Source organism: Callorhinus ursinus, unplaced genomic scaffold (genome assembly GCF_003265705.2).
Source record: "Callorhinus ursinus isolate GAN/ISIS: 27379988/994484 unplaced genomic scaffold, GSC_fseal_2.0 scaffold2, whole genome shotgun sequence".
Taxonomy (NCBI): domain Eukaryota; kingdom Metazoa; phylum Chordata; class Mammalia; order Carnivora; family Otariidae; genus Callorhinus; species Callorhinus ursinus.
Genome location: NW_027397064.1, coordinates 91,073,150 through 91,096,808, shown reverse-complemented (window position 1 = coordinate 91,096,808; position 23,659 = coordinate 91,073,150). Strand labels below are relative to the sequence as shown.

General features: G+C 35.9%; 1 protein-coding gene across 2 annotated transcripts in view; it reads right to left on the bottom strand.

Annotated features, from left to right (window-relative positions):
• Window positions 1–23,659, bottom strand: part of DARS1 (aspartyl-tRNA synthetase 1) — a 61,004-nt gene that overhangs the window by 27,721 nt on the left and 9,624 nt on the right. For both annotated transcript variants that reach the window (XM_025856704.2, XM_025856695.2), the window contains exon 4: window positions 17,188–17,290. In XM_025856704.2, the coding sequence (XP_025712489.1) occupies window positions 17,188–17,290 (103 nt within the window). The remainder of the gene's footprint in view (window positions 1–17,187; window positions 17,291–23,659) is intronic.

Here is a 23,659-nt window from a genome sequence, read left to right as displayed (position 1 = left end):
CTAAATCCAATATCATAAAGCTTCTGGCCTATGTTTTCTTCTAAGAGTTTTATAGTTTCAGCTCTTATATTTAGGTAATTGATCCATTTTTTAAAAAAAGATTTTATTTATTTATTTGCCAGGGAGAGAGAGCCCAAGCAGGGGGAGTAGCAGGCAGAGGGAGAAGCAGGCTCCCTGCTGAGCAAGAAGCCCAATGCGGGATTCAATCCCAGGACCCTGGGATCATGACCTGAGCCGAAGGGAGATGCTTAACTGACTGAGCCACCCAGGTGTCCCGGTAATCGATCCATTTTCAGTTAATTTTTATATATGGTGTATGGTAAGGTCTTTGGCATATGGATATCCAGTTTTCCCAGCACCATTTGTTGAGAAGACCATCCTTTCCCCATTGAAAGGTCTTGGTACCCTTGTCAAAATTCCGTTGGCCATTTAAGCCAGGGTTTTTTATGTGCTCTCTTTTCTATTCCATTAGTTTATATGTCTATTCTTATGCTGTATCACATACTTTTGGTTACTATAGTTTTATAGGAAGTTTTGAAATCAGGGAGTGCAAGTCCTCTAAATTTGTTCTTTTTTTTCAAAACCGTTTTGGCTGTTCTGGGTCCCTTGAGAGTCCACATGAATTTTAAGATGGATTTTTCTATTTCTGCAAAAAATGCCATTGGGATTTTTGAAAGGGATTGCACTGAATCTGTAGATGGCTTTGAGTAGTCTTACCATACTGCAGAATTTAAGATGGTTTGTTACACAGTAGTTTTTTTTGCAACAGCTGACTAAGAATACAATCATAAGTTTAAAAACATAAAATTAAAAAAAAAATGCTTGAGTTCAAAGCTATCATCTAATCCTAAAAAAGGACTCTGCAATAAGTGAAAGTTTATTTGTCCTCATTACATACACACTGGAATCCTCCAGTATGTATTATGCATTGCAAAGGGATTTAAAAAAGATATACAAAATTTGACTATGAAATATTAGGCTTGATTTAATAACAAACACAGCAGAATTTATCCATTCAAATGAATACTGTCCTCTTCAAAGTGACTTCCAGGGAAAGGTTGTAGGGACTCTAAATACATTTCAAAATTAGCACTGCCTAAAACAATCTTAAAGCAACTTATCTGGAATTACCTCTTGGTTTTGTCACATAAATTATTTTTTGAGGGGTCAATCTCATTTATACCTATTGTTTACTACTTGTCAGAAATGCCGAAGACCATGACAGAATTCTGTATGGGGGATAAAAGGAGACTCCCCCCAAAAAAGAAAAATCAAAAGAGAGTGGCATTAGAGATGCAAGGAAGCAACATGTTTCAAAAAGGAGAGAATAATATATCAGCTATAGGGTTAATATAGAGATTAACCTTACATATAGGATTAATACAGATAGATTAATTAATATATCAACTATAGGCTGACTGTCTCCAAACATTTCTGATAATTTGATATACTCTATCAGTAAAAAAATTGGAGGGTATGTACCCCAATGCATATATATTTTATTTATTTGAGACAAAGAGAGAGAGAGAGAGAGAGAGAGAGAGAGAGAGCGAGAGCGAGCACATATACAAGCAGGGGGAGACTTGCCTGCTGAGCAGGGAGCCTGATGCAGGGCTCAATCCTAGGATCCTGAGATCATGACCTGAGCCAAAGGCAGCCACTTAACTGACTGAGCCACCTAGGTACCCCTATTTTATTTATTTTAAAATTATATACATGTAATCCTAAGCATAAGTATTACCCTTAGACAAACATAAACTCAGGGTAAGGTTCATAATTAGCGATAGTGAATGCAGATTCATACTTTACAGTCTTTCTGGTAATTCCTTATTTGAGAGCAATGACATCTTGTCCAATCTTATTAGATTCTCCCTCGCCCCTCTTTCTCACACACATACACACACACATACACACACACAAAGCAGTGCAGAACCTGGCTGATACATAGATCTGTAAGAGTAGAAGTGTCAGCATTAACATTTTCTCATATGTGCTCACGTTTTAAATTTTATCCTCTATCTGTGGTCTCTTGGTAGAAAGTTAAAAAGCTACTTGTCCACTTTTAGTTTATTATTTTAATACTTATAAATATAATCTCCCAAAACCAAAATGAAGCACAATAAACTGCAATTAGTTACAATATGCCAAAGGGAACCAGTTAGGGTACCAGTATTAGCTCCTTTTTGTTACTGGAATCCTGCAGTCTTGCTTCAGAGACCTGACATACTATAGGTGACACGTGGCCTTCTGAGATGCAATCCAAGTAATAGGCCCAGTGTTTATCTATAAATGAATTATTAAAAAACTCAAATTCTTTGAGTTTTATGAGGTGGCTTATTTGGTTAAGCATCTGCCTTTGGCTCAGGTCATCATCTCAGGGTGGCGAGATCGAACCTGGCATCGGCCCCGTGCTCAGTGGGGAGTCGGCTTGAGATTCTCTCCCTTTCCCTCTGTCCCTCTCCCCGCTTACTTTTTTTCTCTCTTTCTAATAATAATAAAGAAGTTAAATCTTAAAAGAAAAAAAATTAATCTCATAAACTGAGAATTTCTGACAGATTTTAGATCTATTTTTTAAAAGCACATCTTTATCAAAGTTTTCAATACAAATGTTGTACTGGACAGGACCAAATATAGAAGTTCTGTTTCTCCTCCAATAGATAAGTATCTCACTCCAACAAAGCTGTATAAACCATCTATGTACAGTTTTTCAAAGAGCTGCAATCCACAGTATAATGACCTAGCCTATATTCACCAACTTACTATCCATATGATGCTCAAGGAGTACCCACATGCCCATTCCCTCTGGGCCTCTACTGTACATGATATATACATACACTTCTACCACAGCACCTGTAGCATGTCTTCACATGCAGTTATTAATCTATTTTGCTCTCTCCCCAAATTAAGTTCCTTATGTGATACATGTGTCATGGTATTCCCAAGCCCAGCAGAGTGCCTGGACCAGAGGAGGTGCTAAATAAGTTTTCTAAATCAGTGAGATTTCTTCTGAGTCTTATTTTGATATTTTACAATTCTAAAAGTTAATGCAGCAAACTGAAATTTCAACCTACCAACTAAGTAAAATACCTATTTTTAGATGAAAGATCTAGAAAGGAAAGAAAATGCACAAACTTGTATGCAGCTAGGTGACTCACAGAATGAAAAATACACTTGTGACTCACCAGATACCAATAAATCACTTAACCACAATGAGTAATATGAAGAAAAAGAAAATAAAACACATATGTACACAACTAACAGTCTGAAAAAGCCTTTTTTTCAGAATCCAAACATATGCTGGGTGGGAAGAGGGATGTTACAAAAGTATAAAGAGCAAAATATAATTTTTAACTTTAACAACTGATATTCAAATTAACTGTAGCCCTTTATAGTAGTCACTATAACTTTAGGCTGAAACTTCATTATTTTTCTCTAAATTTTTAAATTAGAAAAAAATGGAATGAAGACCACTGAAGGAAATATTACAGATCACTTAATCACTTGGACCTTAAACTTGCTGCTCCTTTTTTTTCCTTCTAGCTTGAAACTTTAAACACTGTTTACATTCACTGTACTCCTTAACAGCAGTCAATACAAAAAAGGCCTCTAGAGCTGCCTTTAAAAAATTTTTGTCCTTACAAAACTTAACCATAGGGCACCTGGGTGGCTCAGATGGTTAAGCGTCAGCCTTCAGCTCAGGTCATGATCCCAGGGTCCTGGGATCAAGTTCCGCATCGGGCTCCCTGCTCCTTGGGAGCCTGCTTCTCCCTCTGCTTCTCTCTCTCTCATGAATAAATTAATAAAATCTTAAAAAAAGAAAAACTCAACCATAACTAACACAAGATAACTGTGTTCATTAGTTTAAAATGGCACTAAATAAAAAATAATTTTAAAAAGAAAAAAGACATGACTTCTTCTCTTAACTCAAACACCAGCTACTAAATATTAGAAAGTTAATGTCAACATAAGATGGAGATCCAGAAACACAGGCCTGGATAGGTATCCCATCTTCCTGCTTCCAGACAAATTTCATTTAAAGACCACAAACCATTTTGGATACACAATTAAGAACCTCTTCTTAAAGATCTCTAGGGAATGAGATGTGCCAACCTTCCTGTGTAACTCATTTAGTTGCTTCATTTTTATATGCATTCAACCATGAGAAAATTGATCTTTCCAACAAACTGATTAAAATAACGTGTCGAAGAGTCCTGTGGCACTTAAATCCAATTAGTGAGTCAACTTTTCAGATTAGTATATTGATGAATTGGATATTCCTAGGAAAGATAAGTGGGGAAAACAACTGACCCTATGTTAAGTGCCAATGTTGCTCTTAAGGAATACACTCAAAAGCTGGAAACTGCTAGCGGTACAATCCAGTTAGTAAGGCAAAGATAAGCACCTCAGATTTAATATCTAAAGTAAATGCTAAGATAGTTATCCACTTAAGATATTAAAAGTGACCTCATATTTTGCCTTTTAAATGATTGGGAAACCCCAGCTGGAACTATCTGATTTGATATTTTTAATAGTGGAGTCCTTGCTTTTTTCCACCTGGTATATGGCCAGAGGGAATAGAGTTAAATGTAGGGACTCATGGAATTAACATATAAATACCATTATTTCTGCCATTTTGTTGCGTAGGAGTTCACATGTTTTAAATGTCCAGTCTCTTAGGGTAGCACTATTCAAAATGGAAACACCTTGAGAATAAACAAAACAGTCCTTAGGCACTCCTCTAAAGATAATCACAAGCATTTCACAAATAAGAACTAAGACAAAATGAAAATTAACTGAGGATTAGAAATGGCCTTTTTCTCATGGACATATTTCTAAGCATGCTATTTTCCAAACCAAAGACTCTAGCAGAAAGGGTGGTTAGCTGACTCACTAACTAAGCTGCTACCTTTCCAAAGTGAACGTATTAGTAAATATTCATTTGAATTACTCATGCTTTGCTGGTCCTCAAATTTCTAAAGTAAGCTAAAAACATCTATAAGTAAGGATTTTGCTTCATTTAAATAAGTAACAGAATCCACCAGAATTTATATGTTGCTGTTCATGTGCTGTTTTTAATCATAATACAAGGCTGATGATATATTAAGCAATACAAGTCACAGTGTTTTCCAAATTTTTCTTTTCTAATTATAATTGTAGTTAGAAACCAAGGGATGAAGAGGAATGAGATACTGGAGTTCAGTGAAACAATGAAACAGGGGGCAGCCTATAAACCTCTATTTTCATTATAAAGTAGAATACATTCCACTAGGCCCGGCTTAGAATAAAAATCAACTGTTGTGCCACAAATACACAATATACTCCCTAACCTCGTTGTTAGATTATGGGATCAGGAGTCTATGGGGAGTTCACATTCACAGGGCAAAAGAAAGGGGAACAGTGGTAAGGATGCAGTGTGGGTCATTCTGGGAATGGAACTGGCTTGCATGAGGTCAGAAGAGGACAGAAAAAGTAGGACAAAAAGGGGAGACTGGTAAAAAGACCAGAAGTCTTGATGAGGTCCAACAGAAGATTAGGAGGCATGGGGCAGGTAAAAAGTTGGAAATTATGGTTAGAGAGAATCGCCACTGGAGTTTAAAATTAAGTTCTAAGGACCAAAATCCAAGTGGCGGTCCCAGGAGTGAGTTATTAAAATGAATAGTGAAGCTAGTGGAGGAGAAGTAAGGAATTTTAAGGCCAAGCTATTCCAAATGAACACCTAAAGACATTTAGCATGAGATGACTTGAAATGAGAGGAATACAGTACATCAGCCAGAAAAATAAAATGGCTTTGAGTAAAACATCCTATTTCATTCAGTCTTTGAAACTCCATGAACTCAAAAGGCTAGAACTTCTCTCCAACTTACTCAGCATAGGTAAGCTTAGGTGATACTGCTAGCCGCCTATTCAAACCCACTCTCCTTGTCTTCATGGCTAACGGAGCCCCACTCCCATTCAGTATCCACTCTATCTGGCAAAGTGCTCTAAGAGAAGGTGAGCCCATCACGGGCCCAGAGAGTGCGTCGTGTTTTGTCCCAGCCCATACTGGGAATTTAGTCCAGATTGACAGTGTCATTTCTACACAGTATCTCAAACTGGAAACTCTGAAGTAATTTTCTACTTCTTTCTTTTCCTCACCCCCACACATCAGCAGTCAGTAAACAGATAAGACTCATGTTTTTACCTACTCACTGGGCAAACATGGTTATCTCTTTTAAGAGTACCATCAGTTTTGCTATAATACTTGTTTTGAAAATGTGAATTCCAACACAATTGATATATTAGGTATCAATTTAAGCATAATGAGAAGTTTGTGCCTACCTATGCCAGACTTCATCAGTGAGAAACACAAGGTCAGTATAGACAACTGTACTCAGGTGAACTCAAAACACATACACCTCAAACATCTATCTATGTTACATGCCACACCTATCCACATCCGGTGGTACAATTTTCCTTCAGCTTTCAGCCAGCCTTCCTTCCACCACTTCACAATAATCTACAAGCTGTAACTCTCTGCCACCCATTTCCACAAGGAAACAGCATGTTTTTAAGATTTTTATTTATTTTAGAGAGAGAGAACGAGAGCATGAGCGGGGTTGGGGGAGGGTCAAAGGGAGAGGAAGAAGCAGACTCCCCACTAAGCAGGACACCCGATGCAGGCTCGATACCAGGACCTCAGGATCATGACCGACTGAGCCACCCAGACGCCCAAACAAACTTTTAATTTGTTATTTCTCTTCTTTGTAGAATCTAAAAGAAAACCAAAACGAATGAACAAACAGCAAAATCAGACCTATAAATACAGACCTATAAATATATCAGAGCACAATGATGGTTGCCAGACAGGAGAGGGATGGAAGGATAGGCAAAATAGGTGAAGGGGAGTGGGAGGTACAGACTTCCAGTTACAGAATGAGTAAGTCATGGAGATGAAAGGTATATATAGTCAGGGAACACAGTCAATGGTATTGTGACAGCGGTGTATGGTAAGAGATGATAGCTACACTTGTGGTGAGCATAGCACAGAGTTGTCCAGTTACTATGCTGTACACCTGAAACTAACGTAACATGGTGTGTCAACTATACTTCAATAAAAAAAAATGTGATACTTACGGTAGTATATTTATGTATTTCTCAACCATTCAACATGTATCACGCTATCCTACCTATATTTAAAAAAATTAGGTTATTTAAAAAAAATGACGTCACTGATGACCACTGTGCTACCAATCCATTTTCTGTATAAATGTTGAGGTTTTTACTGCATAATTTTGCACAGCACATGATTTTTAGGAAAGCATCTGTTATGTTACAGCAGAACTGAATATTAGCACTACTTTATAAAAAGTTAACCCTAAAAGACAACCATATTGTGACTGCCCCAACATCTCCTCCCTTGCTGACAACAGAGCAATTCTGAGAGGATTTTTGTTTGTACAAGTGTGTAACAGAAGGCCAATGAGTTAAGGAATAGCATCGGTTATCCAGCCAAACTCTTTCATTTCCTTCCTGAGTCCAGAATCTTAGTAAACGATAAATTCTTTTTTTATATTCAGAATTTGTGGACTTACTTTCCACATCAATTGCATACACTACACGGCTGCTTTGCTGATTGACTCTGTTTTACTTCTCACAAGAGTGCTAAGAATGTGTAAGATGCACTGTGTGGCAATGTTGATGATGATAAAAAAAGACAAAAGGTTAAGCAAAGGTAGATGCAGTTATTAAATCTGCCTAGTGAATTTTGGGTTTCATGTTTATAATTATAGCTATCAAATATTTTTCATACTGAAATTATTCAAGAAAAATAACTATCTTTGCAAACACAAACTCTTTCGTTTCTCCCCCCACCCCCAATGCTCCCCACCCCTGCTGTTTTCATTTTAATAGCATGCTTTTTAACAATGGGATGACTCTGTAGGAAGCCAACTACTGCTTTATGGTAGAGGAGTATTAATGATAGTATTAATTAATTAATGATAGTATTAATAACTAGTATTAATGATAGCTAGAAAAAAAATTTTAATTTCTCCTTTGGAACTGTTTTTAGCATTAACTTATGACAACGTAAAATATTTTTATTACTTTGTAATCAGTTATACTTTTAAAACCAAAATTATTATTTTTCACCAGTTTTGGTTTTCAACTTGGGCAAGTATCTAAAAGTCATTATCACCATAAGGAAACAAAACAGGTATCTATCTATCTATCTATCTATCATTAATCAACTATGTATCAGAATAAACTACACACTGGAGAAAAGATACTGTTTAGGCAAAAAGCATTACTCTGAGACCGAAAGCATTTCCCAGGCATGAATATATTTCAATAACAGTAAGGTTGTATTCTAAGTGAGCTATATTATGGAGGGCTTTGAACTACTATCATTAGACTATCTCAGAGAAATAGGATGACATAGGAGGAATGTGAGCCCTAGAGTCAGAGACCTTACACTTAGTATTTAAATTTCAATTTCCTCAGCTGTAAAAAGGAAGACATAAAAAAAAAAACAGTCTATATCTCATAGTGCTGCTGTGAGGATCAAGGGCAAAGTACAAGTGTGGCATTTTGCAGCTTCATACTTAGTGTATAGGAATATTTAATTATTACTGCTGCTATTGTTATAAGCAATAATAATAATGTTGCTGTTATTTGCCTGTACATCAGACTCTGATGCACTGCATTCCAACAAGTATAAAATTCATGCTAGACACTGGAAAGCTTGGCAAGATAAAGGAAGGGCAGTCACTATAATGAATTTTAATTATAGATTGTTTCTTAAACATTTTTTTGTTTCTTAAAAATAATATTTCACCTGTAATAAAAGTCCAGGGGTGTATGTGGGGGGTGTGTGTGTGTGTGTGTGTGTGTGTGTGTGTGTGTGTGTGTGTGTGTGTGGGCGGGGGCTTCTTTCCATGGTCTTTCATCTAAGAAATATATGTCGCCAGTTAACAGAGGTCACTGAAGAGTATCCCATCATTATTCATATAATCTGCTCAATACATTCAAGATAATGATGGAAGGTTAATAGCATAACCTTTGTATGAACAGTAGTTTTTACCTTTTATTTCACATTATTTTAGGTACCACATACTTAAACCCCTCAAAGTGCTTCTACCAAATATCCTGTCACGGTAAAGGCCTAAAATATGTTAAGAAATCCTATATATGAATATATGCTAATTGTTACCTGTTCATAGTAGGGATAAACCTAGGAATTGGATGAAAGCTAGGTGATGACTACAATTACAATTTTAGGTAGTCATCAGCTCATATTTTTCAAAACCATTCCCATTTTATTCCTATCTATCCTCTGCTCCCTCCCCCCACAAATCAATAATGGTGAAAAAGACACTATTTTAAGCTTTTCTTTTTCTAGTATCAACGGAATATCAACAAAAGCTATTAAAATTTTAACACTTCTAGAAACTTGAGTATTAAAAGTTTATAGCAAAAAACAGCAACAAATTTGTTAACTTTCTGGTTGTTAAAAATAATTTGTTGAATCTTACCATACTCAGTGAGAAGTGTGCCCCACAGATCTACATAACCACCCATACTGAAAATGAATAATTTGTAAATCTTGGGAAGGGTGTAATAAAAGGTTAAAAAAAAAGGATAGACTATAAAGTTGCTACACACTAGTTTTTCAAGTAATGCACCAACATAAAGTGCAACAACGATGTAAATTAAATATACAATTCATTGAGGCAAAGAACTGAAAACTCCCAAACATGAGAAACCATATATTTGCCAGTTAAATCAAAATAGCATCCGAAAAGCATAAATTATGTAAGTTGTTTTAAAAATAACAAACCACTTTTTTATAATAAAAATCTGTATTCCAATTCTTTTTTTTAAGATTTTATTTATTTGTTTGAGAGAGAGAGAGAGAGAGAGAGCGCACATGAGAGGGGGGAGGGTCAGAGGGAGAAGCAGACTCCCTGCTGAGCAGGGAGCCCGATGTGGGACTCAATCCGGGGACTCCAGGATCATGACCTGAGCCGAAGGCAGTCGCTTAACCAACTGAGCCCCCCAGGCGCCCAGAAATGAAGACATTTATCAAAGAAGGTTCTTGGGTCGCCTGGGGGGCTCAGTTGGTTGGGCGACTGCCTTGGGCTCGGGTCATAGTCCCAGGGGCCTGGGATCGAGCCCCACATCGGGCTCCCTGCTCGGAGGGGGGCCTGTTTCTCCCTCTCCCTCTGCTGCTCTCCTGCTCTCTCTCTGCCAAATAAACAAATAAAATCTTAAAAAAAAATAAATAAAGAAGGTTCTTAGCTGTAAAGAATGAAGACCTGCATATGATAAACAATTTATGAAGTCACATGGCTAGTTAGTGGGGAGCCAAGTTTCTGGGCTCTCTGGCCCTCTATTATTACACCCAGCTGCCCAAAGGTGGTTTGTAAAAATTAATGGTTTAATAAATCATCCTAGGAGTTCTAAGATGACTTATTTTTTTTTTAAGATTTTATTTATTTATTTGACAGAGAGAGAAAGTGAGAGCAGGAACACAAGCAGGGGGAGTGGGAGAGGGAGAAGCAGGCTTCCCGCTGAGCAGGGAGCCCGATGTAGGACTCGATCCCAGGACCCTGGGATCATGACCTGAGCCGAAGGCAGACGCTTAACGACTGAGTCACCCAGGCGCCCTCTAAGATGACTTATTTTGTGAACTCATTTGTCTTCACCAACTCCAATAATGAGTTCAAAATAAACTTGGTAAAAAATTAAGTACTACTCAATATGGGACAGACCACTGGTTCTCCAACTACTACCTGGGCTCTCTTTCATGGTATAAACAATGTCAGGGACCACTTTATTTGGTTTTATCATGTTACTTAAATACCTACAAATATAAAAGTAGTATGAATCCACATGCTTATAGCCCTTAACTTTATTCTATTTTTTTAAGTTTTAATTTAAATTCTAGTTAGTTAGCATACAGTGTACTATTAGTTTCAGGTGTACAATATAGTGATTCAACATTTCCATACATCACACAGTGCTCATCACAAGTGTACTCCTTAATCCCCCATCACCTATTTCATTCATCTCCCTCACCCACCTCCCCTCTGGTAACCATCAGTTTGTTCTCTATAGGTATGAGTCTGTTTTCTTGGTTTGCCCCCCTCTCTTTTCTTCCCTTTGCTTGTTTGTTTGTTTCTTAAATTCCACAAATGAGTGAAATCATATTTGTCTTTCTCTGACTTATTTCAATTAGCAAAATACTCTCTAGCTCCATCCATGTTGTTGCAAATGGCAAGATTCCATTCTTTTTTATGGCTGAGTAATATTCCATTGGGTGGGTGTATGTATGTATATATATAATATACACATTTTATATATATACACACATATATATACTGCATCTTCTTTATCCATTCATCAATTGATGGACACTTAGGCTGTTTCCATAATTTGGCTACTGTAGATAATGTTGCTATAAATATCGGGGCACATGTATCACTTTCAATTAGTATTTTTGTATTCTCTGGTTAAATACCTAGTAGTGTGATTGCAGGATTATAGGACAATTCTATTTTTAACTTTTTGAGGAACCTCCATAACTGCTTTCCATAGAGTATAGCCCTTAACCTTATTTATTTTTTCATTTAAAAATTTATATTTTTGCGACAATTTATTGAGAGAGCATTCACACACCATACAATTTCTCATTTAAAGTGTAAAATTCAGTGGTTTTTTACAGATATTTACAAATTTTTGCAACCACAATTTTAGAACATTTTCATCACCATAAATAGAAATTCTGTACCCTTTAGCTATCACTCTCTTATCCCCTCATTCTTCCCCTAGTCCAAGCAACCACTAATGTACTTCCTGCCTATATTAGCCCTTAACTTTACATCAAAATGAATTTTAAAGGAAAATGAAAGCAAATATTAAAAATAACAAAATTCAAATAACAATATTAAAGTTTGCTAAAACTCAAATGCTGACATTAAAGTTATAGTCTCAGATCCAGTTCTATATTTAATCTGTTTCTGTATTTTTACTTTATTACCAGTAAGGTGAAGAACGTCTGCTCACAATTATATAAAATGTTAAGTCTGAGGTTGATGCAGGACAATTAGGCCCTATAATTAACCCAAATACTGCAAATAGCAATCCAAGAATGATAATTTAAATTAAAAAGTATCAGTTGATAATTTTATAAAAAACTATCTTGTTCATATGAAAGTTAATAATGTAGCATTGTTAATAGAAATTTGAATCAAATAGGTATCTAATCTGATAACTGCTAGAACTGGAAACATTTTTCCTTGCATGGGAACTATTATATAATTAGTGATCTGCTGCCTCTATATAGACAAAAATAGGATTCAATAAATCTGCTGGAATAGCACAGGCTTTTAAAAGTTCAGGATGCCTCTTAACTATTAAGTACCACCTGTAATCCAACTTGTTCTCAGCATGTGTTGCTATTCAAACCACAGTGAAATCATCATTAGTACAGAACATGGATATCATCTGGCTTCAGCTAGCATGAACACAGCTGTAAATATGACAGTAAATGCTATATGAAAAGTACTGAATTCACACAGCAGTTTTCTGTTACAAGTTAAGCCTTTAAAATGACATGGAAAAATACCCTTACATAATAACTTACATAATCATCAAAATGTACACTAAATTAAAAAAAAAACATAAAAAACTTCCAGCCTCCTAAGAACATACATCTATGGACCCCAAAGAAATGAAAAGAGAAATGAATGACTGAGGATCATCAAAGACATGGACTTAAGCTAAGTGACAAAGAATGAGGATTCAACGAATAAAAGGAAAACCTTTAAAATAAGAGGAAGAGAGGTCATCGCAGACACAGAGAATCTGCCCAGTATGAAGACATATATGGTAAAGTAGTGGGAAATAACATTGTGGTGAGGGCATCAGTAGGCAGAATTAATATTGCACATGGTTGGAAATAGGAAGCCATTAAAGATTTTAGATAAAAATACCACTTGAAAATAAACTGGCAAGTATAGACTTAAGGAAGAGCAAGAAGAGCTTGTATAAATATTAAGTTTATATATGACTGGACTATTTTGTTCCAACCCAACTAACATATGGCAGAAATTACAAAAAACAACACTAAAAAGAGAACCAAAAAAAAAAAAAAGAAGTCAAATGCCTTAGAAAACTCATTTAGAGAGACAAAAAGAAGATTTTACTCTCAAAAAAATTTTAGAAAATAACTATATGATTACTTTCATTCTAGTGTCAGATCTGAAAATTATTCTTCATGCTTAAGACTATAGAAAGTCCATGTGAGCTTAAGGGTTTTGCAGTATGGTATAATAATAATATGTGAGTATAACTGACCACAGCAAGTTATAAAAATACTTACTGTTCATTTTTTAATGTCAAGTAGAGTAATTTCTTTCTAATGTTATTTATGATTTAACAATAACCTCACACCTTAGATTCTTGTTTTACAGAAATGCCAGCACTGCCAGAGCAAGTAACTTCAAAGATAAATGTATGACAGCTACCTTATTCTTTGTTTTCACAATGGAGCCAATGAACACCCATTTTATTTTATTTTTTAAAGATTTTATTTCTTTATTTGTGAGAGAGAGAGAGATAGAGAGAGAGAGAGCACAAGCAGGGAACGCAGCAGGCAGAGGGAGATCCCAGGACCCTGGGATCATGACCTGAGCTGAAGGCAGATGCTTAACCGACTGAGCCATCCAGGAGCCCCTGAACACCCATTTTAAATAAAATAGTTTATGTAAAGCCTAGCCAGTAAAGATAATTTTTAGGAAAAGGATTTTGAAAGATGAAGAAAAAAACCAACACAATTTTTTCCTAAAAAAGTTCTGAAAGTTCTTTAGAATTCATATTATAACCTCACTTGATTTACTATTATTCATGAAAAGAACAGGTAATTTTCAAAGTAAAATTTTTCTGTTCTTGATTTTCTTCTTTAAAAATTGGCACTCTGATTATAAGATCATACTACTGGCTTTCTGTCAGAAACGACATGTGCCTTAGACTATTACCAAGAAAGATCAGGATTTCAGAACTACCTGAGAAGTACAGTCTAAAGTAATGTAAAAAAAGACAAGCTGACTGACCTATCAGGGGCATGAAATCATGTTCCTAAGAAAATTATCAACCAACCACAAAAATTAAAAACTCATCATTTTTACATGGACGGACCTAGAGGGGTATTATGCTAAGTGAAATAAGTTAGACAAAGAAAAATACCATATGATTTCACTTCTATGTGGAATCTAAAAAACAAAACAAATGAATAAATAAAGAAGCAGAAATAGACCCATAAATACAAAGAACAAACTGGCAGTTGCCAAGGGGAGGGAGAATGGGAGGATGGTCAAAAAAAAGGTGAAGGGGAGTAGGAGATACAGGCTTCCAGTTATGGGATGAGTAAGTCACAGAGATGAAAGGTACAGCATAAGGAATAGTCAATGGTACTGTAATAGCATTGTATGGTCACAGATGGTAGCTATACTTGGTGGTGAGCATAGTATAATGCACAGAGTTCCTGAATCACCATGTTGTACACCTGAACTAATGTAACACTGTGTGTCAACCATACTTCAGTTAGAAAAAACAAACATCATTTTTTGCCACGGAGTCTTAGTCATGAGAATTTTCCTCTTTCACAAGGTAGCAAAGTTATTAACACACTTACTCTTAATTACTCAGGCTAGATACTTAACATATGAGTAGTGCCAAAAATTAAAAAATTAACCTAAGTAACACATGTTAAGCCTATTGTATAAAATTGGCTTCATTCACTTGTATATAACCAAAGGCTTTATAATTTGCAACAGCTCTATTATGGAAACTTTTCCACCTTTTCCCACACATTACTAATTATACAAAGTCCATTTTTGGGGAGGGGAGGAGACTAAAATAAATACAGGCTCTTTGCTTAAAAAAAAAAAAATCCTAGTCACAATTTAATTAAGCTGAATTACATCTAGATCTTGAGTTCTACTTCAGGATTATGAAATCCAGACTAATTTATCTAAATTCTTGCCTCGTCTAAGACAAAAATCTCACGTTATAACACTATATCATTTATATGAAGACCCTTCTTTAATTTATGTATTATGAGGACATTAGTGAACTAAATTCTATTTGGGAGACCATTTGCAAGTAGGTCTGCCAGCTAGTAAGCTTTGGTTGACCTCTGATATGGTCAATTGCTATTAATCAAGTTGCAAAAGTTTGAGAAGACCCGAAGCAATAAGAAATAACTATTTGTGGACTACTTCTAAAGACATCAAATGAATTCATTGTCCTTTTGTCAGTAGGATATCTCCTAGTAAATACTAAGAGTAAGTGGGAATTTCAAAAGACTTTTATTTTATTTTTTTAAAAGATTTTATTTATTTATTTGACACAGAGAGAGAGAGACAGCTAGAGAGGGAACACAAGCAGTGGGAGCGGGAGAGGGAGAAGCAGGCTCCTGGCTGAGCAGGGAGCCCAATGCGGGCTTGATCCCAGGACCCTGGGATCATGACCTGAGCCGAAGGCATATACTCAACAACTGAGCCACCCAGGCGCCCCTCAAAAGATTTTTAGACTATTTTCTTTAGGAATGTAACACTAAGGTTATAATGCAATTTAATGGAAACACACATTCTATATAAAACTGTCAGCCTCATATATTAGTTTTCAGAACCAATTTAATACACAAAAGACAAAAGCCATAAGGTTATTTGCTGATTTGAAATTGACTTTTTCCCAGTATTTTTCAGTACGTTAAATATAATTTACCATATACATCTATGGTTTCCATGGGCTCTATTTATAGAAGGCTCTGAGTGGTAAGTTTATTTCTAGGGACCAAGCTTATCTATGTCCCACGTCATAGGACTGACCTTAAAAGGCTAGTTGACAATGTACCCCACAAACACACACAATTATAGACCATGAGATGAAAACAGCAAACCTACTCACCAAAAGATACAGACAGAAGAGATAGAAGTCTCTGGGTAGCAGGACTGGGAGACAGGGTGAGGTGGGACTACTGTACCAGTAATACAAATACTACTGAGTTCATCAGTGAACTGATGTAATTAGTGGCTCTGGAGTTTTTAAACCAGAATACAGACACTGCTGTGGTACAATAAAACTAAATGTGATAAATAAATCTCTAAACCCATACCAGTGACTGAGCATTCACTACCTGTGTAAACACTCAGGGAGTCAGGGAGGGCCCAAATATAAATTAGGATGTTAAACTAGATCGTTTTTTTAGTTCCTTCCTAGTTCTAAAATTGATAATTCTTTCTATATTCACTCATCTTTGAAAGTATACAACTAAGGAACAGAGATAAAAATCAATAGAAAAATATAACATTTATCCTAGATTTAATTTCTTTTAAAAAACATTTATGCCTATTACTTAAATTATAAAATAAAAATTATTACGCTATCACTTAAAATATAAAGATCATCCATTTTTCCAAATCAGATACCTTGATCATTATCATGGAAATAAAATTTTAATTAAATTGAGAAAAACATACAAACAAAACTATCCACATTACCAACTATTATTACCTTAGAGCTACAGCATGCACAAGCACTACACTATCTCTATATCCTGCCTCTTGCAAACTTAATAAAACAATGCATTTCTACAGGAACTCTGAGCCAGACAGCAAGACTTGGGGCGGGGGGTTGATTTTTTAACTTTTCTTTAACCCTTTTAATGTCAAAGTTAAAAGCTGTAAAATGTTATGACATCTGTTTTACCTCCTTTAGAAGGGAATCATTTGCAAAACTACACTCTCATTTTATATGCTTTTATTTTTCAGTTAGAAAACTTGTTGCTTAATATGCAAATCTCAAAACTGGGGGAGGTAGGAACTGAAGCTCAACAAACACAACAAAATAAAGTTGCTTTGCTATGTTGAGGCTGCCAGGCTTTTTGTTACTCTACTTGAAAGTAAATGTGACTTGTCTGTAGAGAGTGCTGCTTCAGCAGTTCCAAATGAATTTCAAGCCTGTGCTCCATATTTTCTCTTTTGTAAGTTTAATGTATTCAGCAATACTGAACTGACAATTTAAATAACTACATTTTTAAACAAACGAAGCATTGATGTTAATGTATGAAAATGGTCCAAACCCCTGGGAGTCTTGGTTCCCACCATTGTTTATTCTGACAACAGGATATAATTGCTTACTTACTTGGCAGCAAATTTAACCATCTGCTTGCTTGCATGGTCTCCCACCGCCACGAGTGCCTGGACATTAAACTGCTGCTGACGTAGGACTAAGAAACACTGCTTCCCTGAATAAGACAGAAAGAGCACAAGTGTATTAAGGACACGCTACTTCAGGGTTTACAAAGAAGAAAAATGTTTCTCTACTTTAAAATCGAGCTAAAATTTACTATACTCATTAGGTACGTACATACATGTATCTGGCTTCCATGGCCCAAATACTCATACTGTTGACAAGCTTTAAAGAAACCCAAGTTCCCACTATGAGTAACAAAAATGCTTTTAACATGTTTGTTATGAGAACATAGGCAAATCACCAATTTCAAAAAAATATTATAAATCAGAAAATTATTTTGTCATTGCATTGATTAAACAAATTTCAAGTAACTTCAGATCACTTTCAACATTCATTCAATAACAAGTGTATTCTACAGGCAAAGGCACTGTGCTAACCACTATGGGATCTTCTATCGTCAATGACGAAACCACAGAAGTGCTAAGAAAGTGCTTAGTATCAAGAACACAAGTATTCTGTGCAGGTGGTCCATTTTACTTCCCACCAAAGTACATTTTAAAGAGCACTTAGAATGACAGGCTAGTTTCTTCCATGTTCTATTTTCCTCTGTTTTCCTTTATCATATTCCTCATCCTTCATCCTTTATAAGAGTTTTGCATTTTCCTCTTCACTCCAAAAATCTTTTTTATTTTATTTATTTATTTGCAAGAGAGGGAGAGAGTGAGCGAGAGAGCACACGCTGGGGAAGTTGCAGAGGGAGAGGGAAAAGCAGGCTCCCCACTGAGCAGGGAGTCCAACGCAGGGCTCAATCCCAGGTCCCTAGGATCATGGCCTGAGCCAAAGGCAGATGCTTAACCAACTGAGCCACCCAAGTGCCCCTCCAAATAACTTACTTTGCATATAAAGATCATTCTCTTTATCCTCTATAACCAGTTTTATTTTTACATATTCTGGGCCTCATGAGCCCCCCAATCTCCCCTCCTTTCATCAGGAACTGCCATCCCTATTCTTAACCTTTTTATAAATATTATGCTAATAGATTCAGTGACTCTTTATCCTTGTGACATCCTTTTCCTCCAAACCAGATTTTTAAGTCTCTGATCAAGTTTTGGGAAATTACTTCCTCATAAAACAAGTTAAATCTTTACAAGACCACTTTTCTCATCAGATTGTTTTATAAAACATCAAAAGATTTCAGTCTTTAAAGTCCTCGCAAAAAAAAAAGAGCAAAAATGCAAGCAGACTTAACAGTCATTACTTTCAACATACAGTATTTTGAAACACAAATCAGACCACAATCATGAGTCTAAAAAAAACCTTGCAAAGTGCCAACAGACACATAATCTATGGACTTCGGAGTAATATATGACTTACATATTTTTTTTTTAAAGAGTTTTTACTTATTTGACAGGGAGAGAGAGACTGCGAGAGCAGGAACACAAGCGGGGGAGTGGGAGAGGGAGAAGCAGGCCTCCTGCCGAGCAGGGAGCCCGACACGGGGCTCGATCCCAGGACCCTGGGACCATGACCTGAGCCGAAGGCGGATGCTTAATGACTGAGCCACCCAGGCGCTCCGTGACTTACATATTTTTAACCACCAAACATACATTTATTTTCCCTTTCCTTTGGACTGTCATGCAGTCACCAAGTAAAATCTTAAAAAAGAAAGTTACACGTACTAAACACATTCAAGGGGATTTTGAGATACTGAAGGGATGAAGACTGTTACAGTGGAGAAATCTGCAGATGGATCAAAATGACATTATCCTGGGAACGACTGAAACCACAGAATGTTTGAGAAACCTTTAACAGAATGTTTTTGTGAAACGGAAGGGAATGTGATTTGGTGAATATTTTAGCTGCTCTAATAGGGCAGATAGGCAGCAAAGACCTAGCTGCACTGCAAAGCCATGCTGCGATGAGCTCCAATGAGGCACAAAAGACCCTGAGAGAGAGAGGAGCTCTAGAGGACTTACAAAAAGGGTTAGCACATGAAAATGTCTCTGGGTCAGCCCTGGGGGAACAGTGTAAGGGTGGGAAAGAGGCAAAGCTCCGAAATCAGAGACCTAGGATCCTATCCTACCACTTCCTAGGAAGGGCCTGAGGGAAAATTATGAAACTACTTTATGCTTAAGTTCTTCATCTGCAAAATGGAGTAAATAATAGTATGTCACTCATGGGGTTTTCTCCTGCAATCTTGAGGATTATACAGGTAATATATTTAGAGCTGTGACACACCCAATTAATGTTAAGTATGAATTAATGTTATTAATTAATGCTAATAATTATTAATGGCACCACTGCTACTGGCTACTTATTTGATTGACTACCATTCCTATTTCACATTCGGATTATAATGTGCAACAACCATGCCAGGTGCTGGGAACACAAAGTAAGTATTTGATAGACAATCATGATAGACTATTATGTGAAGAAGGTGATAAAATTATATAAAGTATAATCTCAATTTTGATTGTCTAAGTATATTAATATTGTGCAGAGGAAAAAAAACAGCAAAATGGGAAAGTGATTGGATAGGAAAAAAACACCACAATGTGGCTACTAACAGATGTGAAACTACGGGAAATTATGCTGTTCTTCGTATTTTTTTTTTCTGAACTTTCTACAATAAGCATGTACTATTTTTCTAATTAGAAAAAATACTTTTTAAGGGAATAATACAGTCAGGGAGGTAGGTATAGAAGAAACATAAGGGTTGAAAGGAAATCTTGGCCATCTTCAAGATTTAACACAAATAATATATAGAATCTGGTGAGTTCTAGGAGGCTAAATATAGAAGCAAATGTGCTCCCTAAGATTTTACCTCACTGCTAGGGAAAACAAATCAAGAAATCAGTGGTAATGGGTGGAGTGAAAATTGTTCACTGTTCTCCTTTAATGTTTAATGTGTTTATTGTATGTAATTCTAAATATTACACCTCTTATTTTTTAAAAAAGGAAACAGATGGAAGGGAGGGGATGAAGTAGTAAAACCAGCACCATGAGATATTATATAAACCTACAAGTAAAAATGTATCAGCACAAAAACATCCAGATCAATGGAACAGAAAAATAAACTCAAAATAGACCCTATTAGAGAAAAGAAATTCTAATTCTAGATAGAATTCAGGAAATTAAAAAAACACAACAAATAGTAAAAAACTGAGTAAAAAATGGAACTGAATATTAAACTGTACAAAAAAGGAGGGGAGACCTTTCCAAGTTTAAAAGTTACAGAGTATCTATATACAAAAAAACTGAAATACTGGGAAAAATTATTTGCTGAATGACTTATAACCTATATGAGTTAACATCCTCAATACAGAGATCATAAAGATTTATAAGTAAAGGACACTGAGATTCCAATAGGTAAATGGGCAATAAACTAGAACAAATCATTTGAAAGAAAAAGCCTGAGTAGGTAAATATAAGGAAAAAAATGAAATGAAGGTAATTCAAGTTGAAGCAAACAATGACACATAATTTACCTCTCAAATTTAAAAATAAGTAATGTTATCTAATGCTTGATAGAATTAAGTGAAAACCGTTCCTTCATAAGTTGCTGATGGCAAAGTAAACTTGCATATGCTTTCAGAGAATCATTTGGCAATGGGCGTTAAAAGCTTAAAATCGTTTTCTCTGCTTCAAGAAATGTATTTCTTAGAATGTATGTAGGCACCTGGGTGGCTCAGGTGGTTAAGTGTCTGCCTTCGGCTCAGGCCATGATCCTGGGGCGGCTCAGGTCATGATCCAGGGGCAGCTCAGGTCACGATCCAGGGGCGTCCGGCCCCCTGCTCAGCAGGGAATCTGCTTCTCCCTCTCCCTCTAACCCCATCCCTTTTATGTAAATTTAAAAAACAAAGAATATACCCATGCCTGTAAATCCATTTTTCCTGGAAGGATACACAAGAAACAACAGTGGTAATTTTGGAGGGGAAGAGATTGTGATGACATGGAGAAACTAGAATTGGGAGACTATTTTTCCTTTTCTTTTTTTTTTTTTAAAGATTTTTAAATTTATTTTTGCGAAGAGAGAGAGAAAGTGAGACAGCGAGCATGAGCAGGGAGAGAGGCACAGGGAGAAGCAGACTCCAGGCTGAGCAGGGAGCCCATTTGTGGGACTCGATCCCAGGACCCCAGGACCATCACCCGAGCTGAAGGCAGACGCTTAACTGACTGAGCCACCCAGGCGACCTTTCCTTTTATATATTTTTTGTACCTTTAGAATTTTAGTTTTTACTATATCCATATATTACTTTTTCTTCTAAGAAGCAAATATGTAATTTCTCACTTTAGCCAAAAAGTCCTCTCTGTGTAAGTTAGTATTGGAATTTTATAACAAAGACTAATCAACTGTTAAATATTTCTCATCTTTCTTCTTGGAACCCGCCAACCAGGAGACAGTTTATAGAAAGGAAGATAGAGTCAATGTTCAAAATAGCTGAATAAATTTGCTACTTCTGGGTATCTTAAATTTAGCTCCTAACAGTTAAGAATTTGTGTTGCATTTTGATTCTTAAGTTTTTAGAAGAGGCAGTTTATTTCTTCAGTTTACACAAGAGTCCTGTTTTGGAAAATGTAAAGTTTGGTACCTTGTATAGCACCTGGTGCATTCTTTATTTCTAAGCTGAAGAACAAACATGGTTGTAGTCAGGACAAAAAGGCTCACCCTCGTCTCCATTACGGTGATAGCTCAGTAATAAAGTGGGCTTTTGTGGGAGAATTATGTTATCCAAGATGTGAGGCAATCTTATGTTTTCATCTCTTCCTACTGTCTTTTAGCTTGCCAAGCTCCTGAATTCATTATTTAGATAATGTACCTTAACTTCCTAATACCCAACATTAACATTTTCCCTCATCATTTATGTTAATTCATTACCGAATAAAACAGCAATGACCTAAATGTTTTAAAGTACTTTCCATTTGTTATTTCCCCTGAAATATTCTTGCATGAACATAAATTGAGGTCCTAAACTATCTGATAACCAAAATAAACTAGCTATTTTGGAAGTATAAGTAAGTTTTCAGAAAGGACAGTACTGAAGAAGTATTTTGTGCCAATGACTTCAATGTAGTATATATAAAATTTGAAAGGAGTCACAGATATTTCAATTACTCTTTCAATATGCAGGCTTAAGGTCGTAAGCTTTCACAATCTAAAGAAATAAATTTTAAGTGTATCACCAAGAGCTCAAAATTTCTCATTGCTCCTGTATAAACCACTTGATTTTAGGGATAGGATACATAAATCTAGTAAGAAATCTGATTTAATTTTTAAAAATTTATGAAATACTACCCTTAAGAATATTTGTTATAAAAAGTTGTGGTTTGGTTTTTTTTTTTTTTTTTGACATAACAGGATTCTAGTTGTCATACTTCTGACACTATGATTTTGACACTTCCATTTCCTTATTTGTGGTTTTCTAGAGCTTTGCACTACTTGAAATTGCCAGCATGGGTTATTTCCCCCAAGTCCAATTTTAATGTGTTACTACTTTGGGAGTTAAGGCACCTGAATGCTTCCAAGTAGTCATATTTACTGGCAATTTTTCCTATGTAAGGAAGAAAGGAGTAGCAGCAATCAGGGTTTTGCAAATTGAAACCATAAGATTCTATTTCTTTCTTTAGGTAATCTACTTTTTTTTTTTTTTTTTAAGATTTTATTTATTTGAGAGAGAGAGAAAGAAAGTGAGCACACACAAGCGGGGGAGCGGCAGGCAGAGGGAGAAGCAGGCTCCCCGCAAAGCAGAGAACGTGTTGCGGGGCTCAACCCCAGGATCCCGGGGATCATGACCTGAGCCCAAAGCAGACGCTTAACTGACTGAGCCACCCAGGCACCCCTATATAATCTACTTTGGCAGAAATAAAAAACATTGATGATCATTATTGGTAACAATATAGAGAAAGTGGTACTGTCATATACTTTTGGGAGTTATTACCTGACCAGTTTTTTTGGAGGATAATCTGGTATAAGAAATTTTAAATAAGCATACATATGCCCTTCAACCCAACAATTTCACTTCTAGAGATCTACCTTGGAGAAATACTGCCTTATGTAGATCTATAACTAGTTATCATGGAAAGATCTCCAAGAAACACTGTTAATTGAAAATTTAAAAAGTTGCAAAATAACATGTAAAATATATCATCTACATAAAATAAGACAAAAGTCACACACACAAAACAAATAAAAACCTGTATGTGTGCATATGTGCATTAAAGAGAAACATTTTTAGAAAGACACTGAACAAATTATTAGGGATTAACAGAAAGGCTGAGGCAGAGGATAGGGTGTAGAGAAGAAAAAAGGGAGTATCAATTCTGTATTCTCAGAAAAATTCATGTAAAGATATTAATGTATTATTTAGGTAACTTACAGCTTAAACACAGATACAAACATATATACAAACTTAAAAACAAA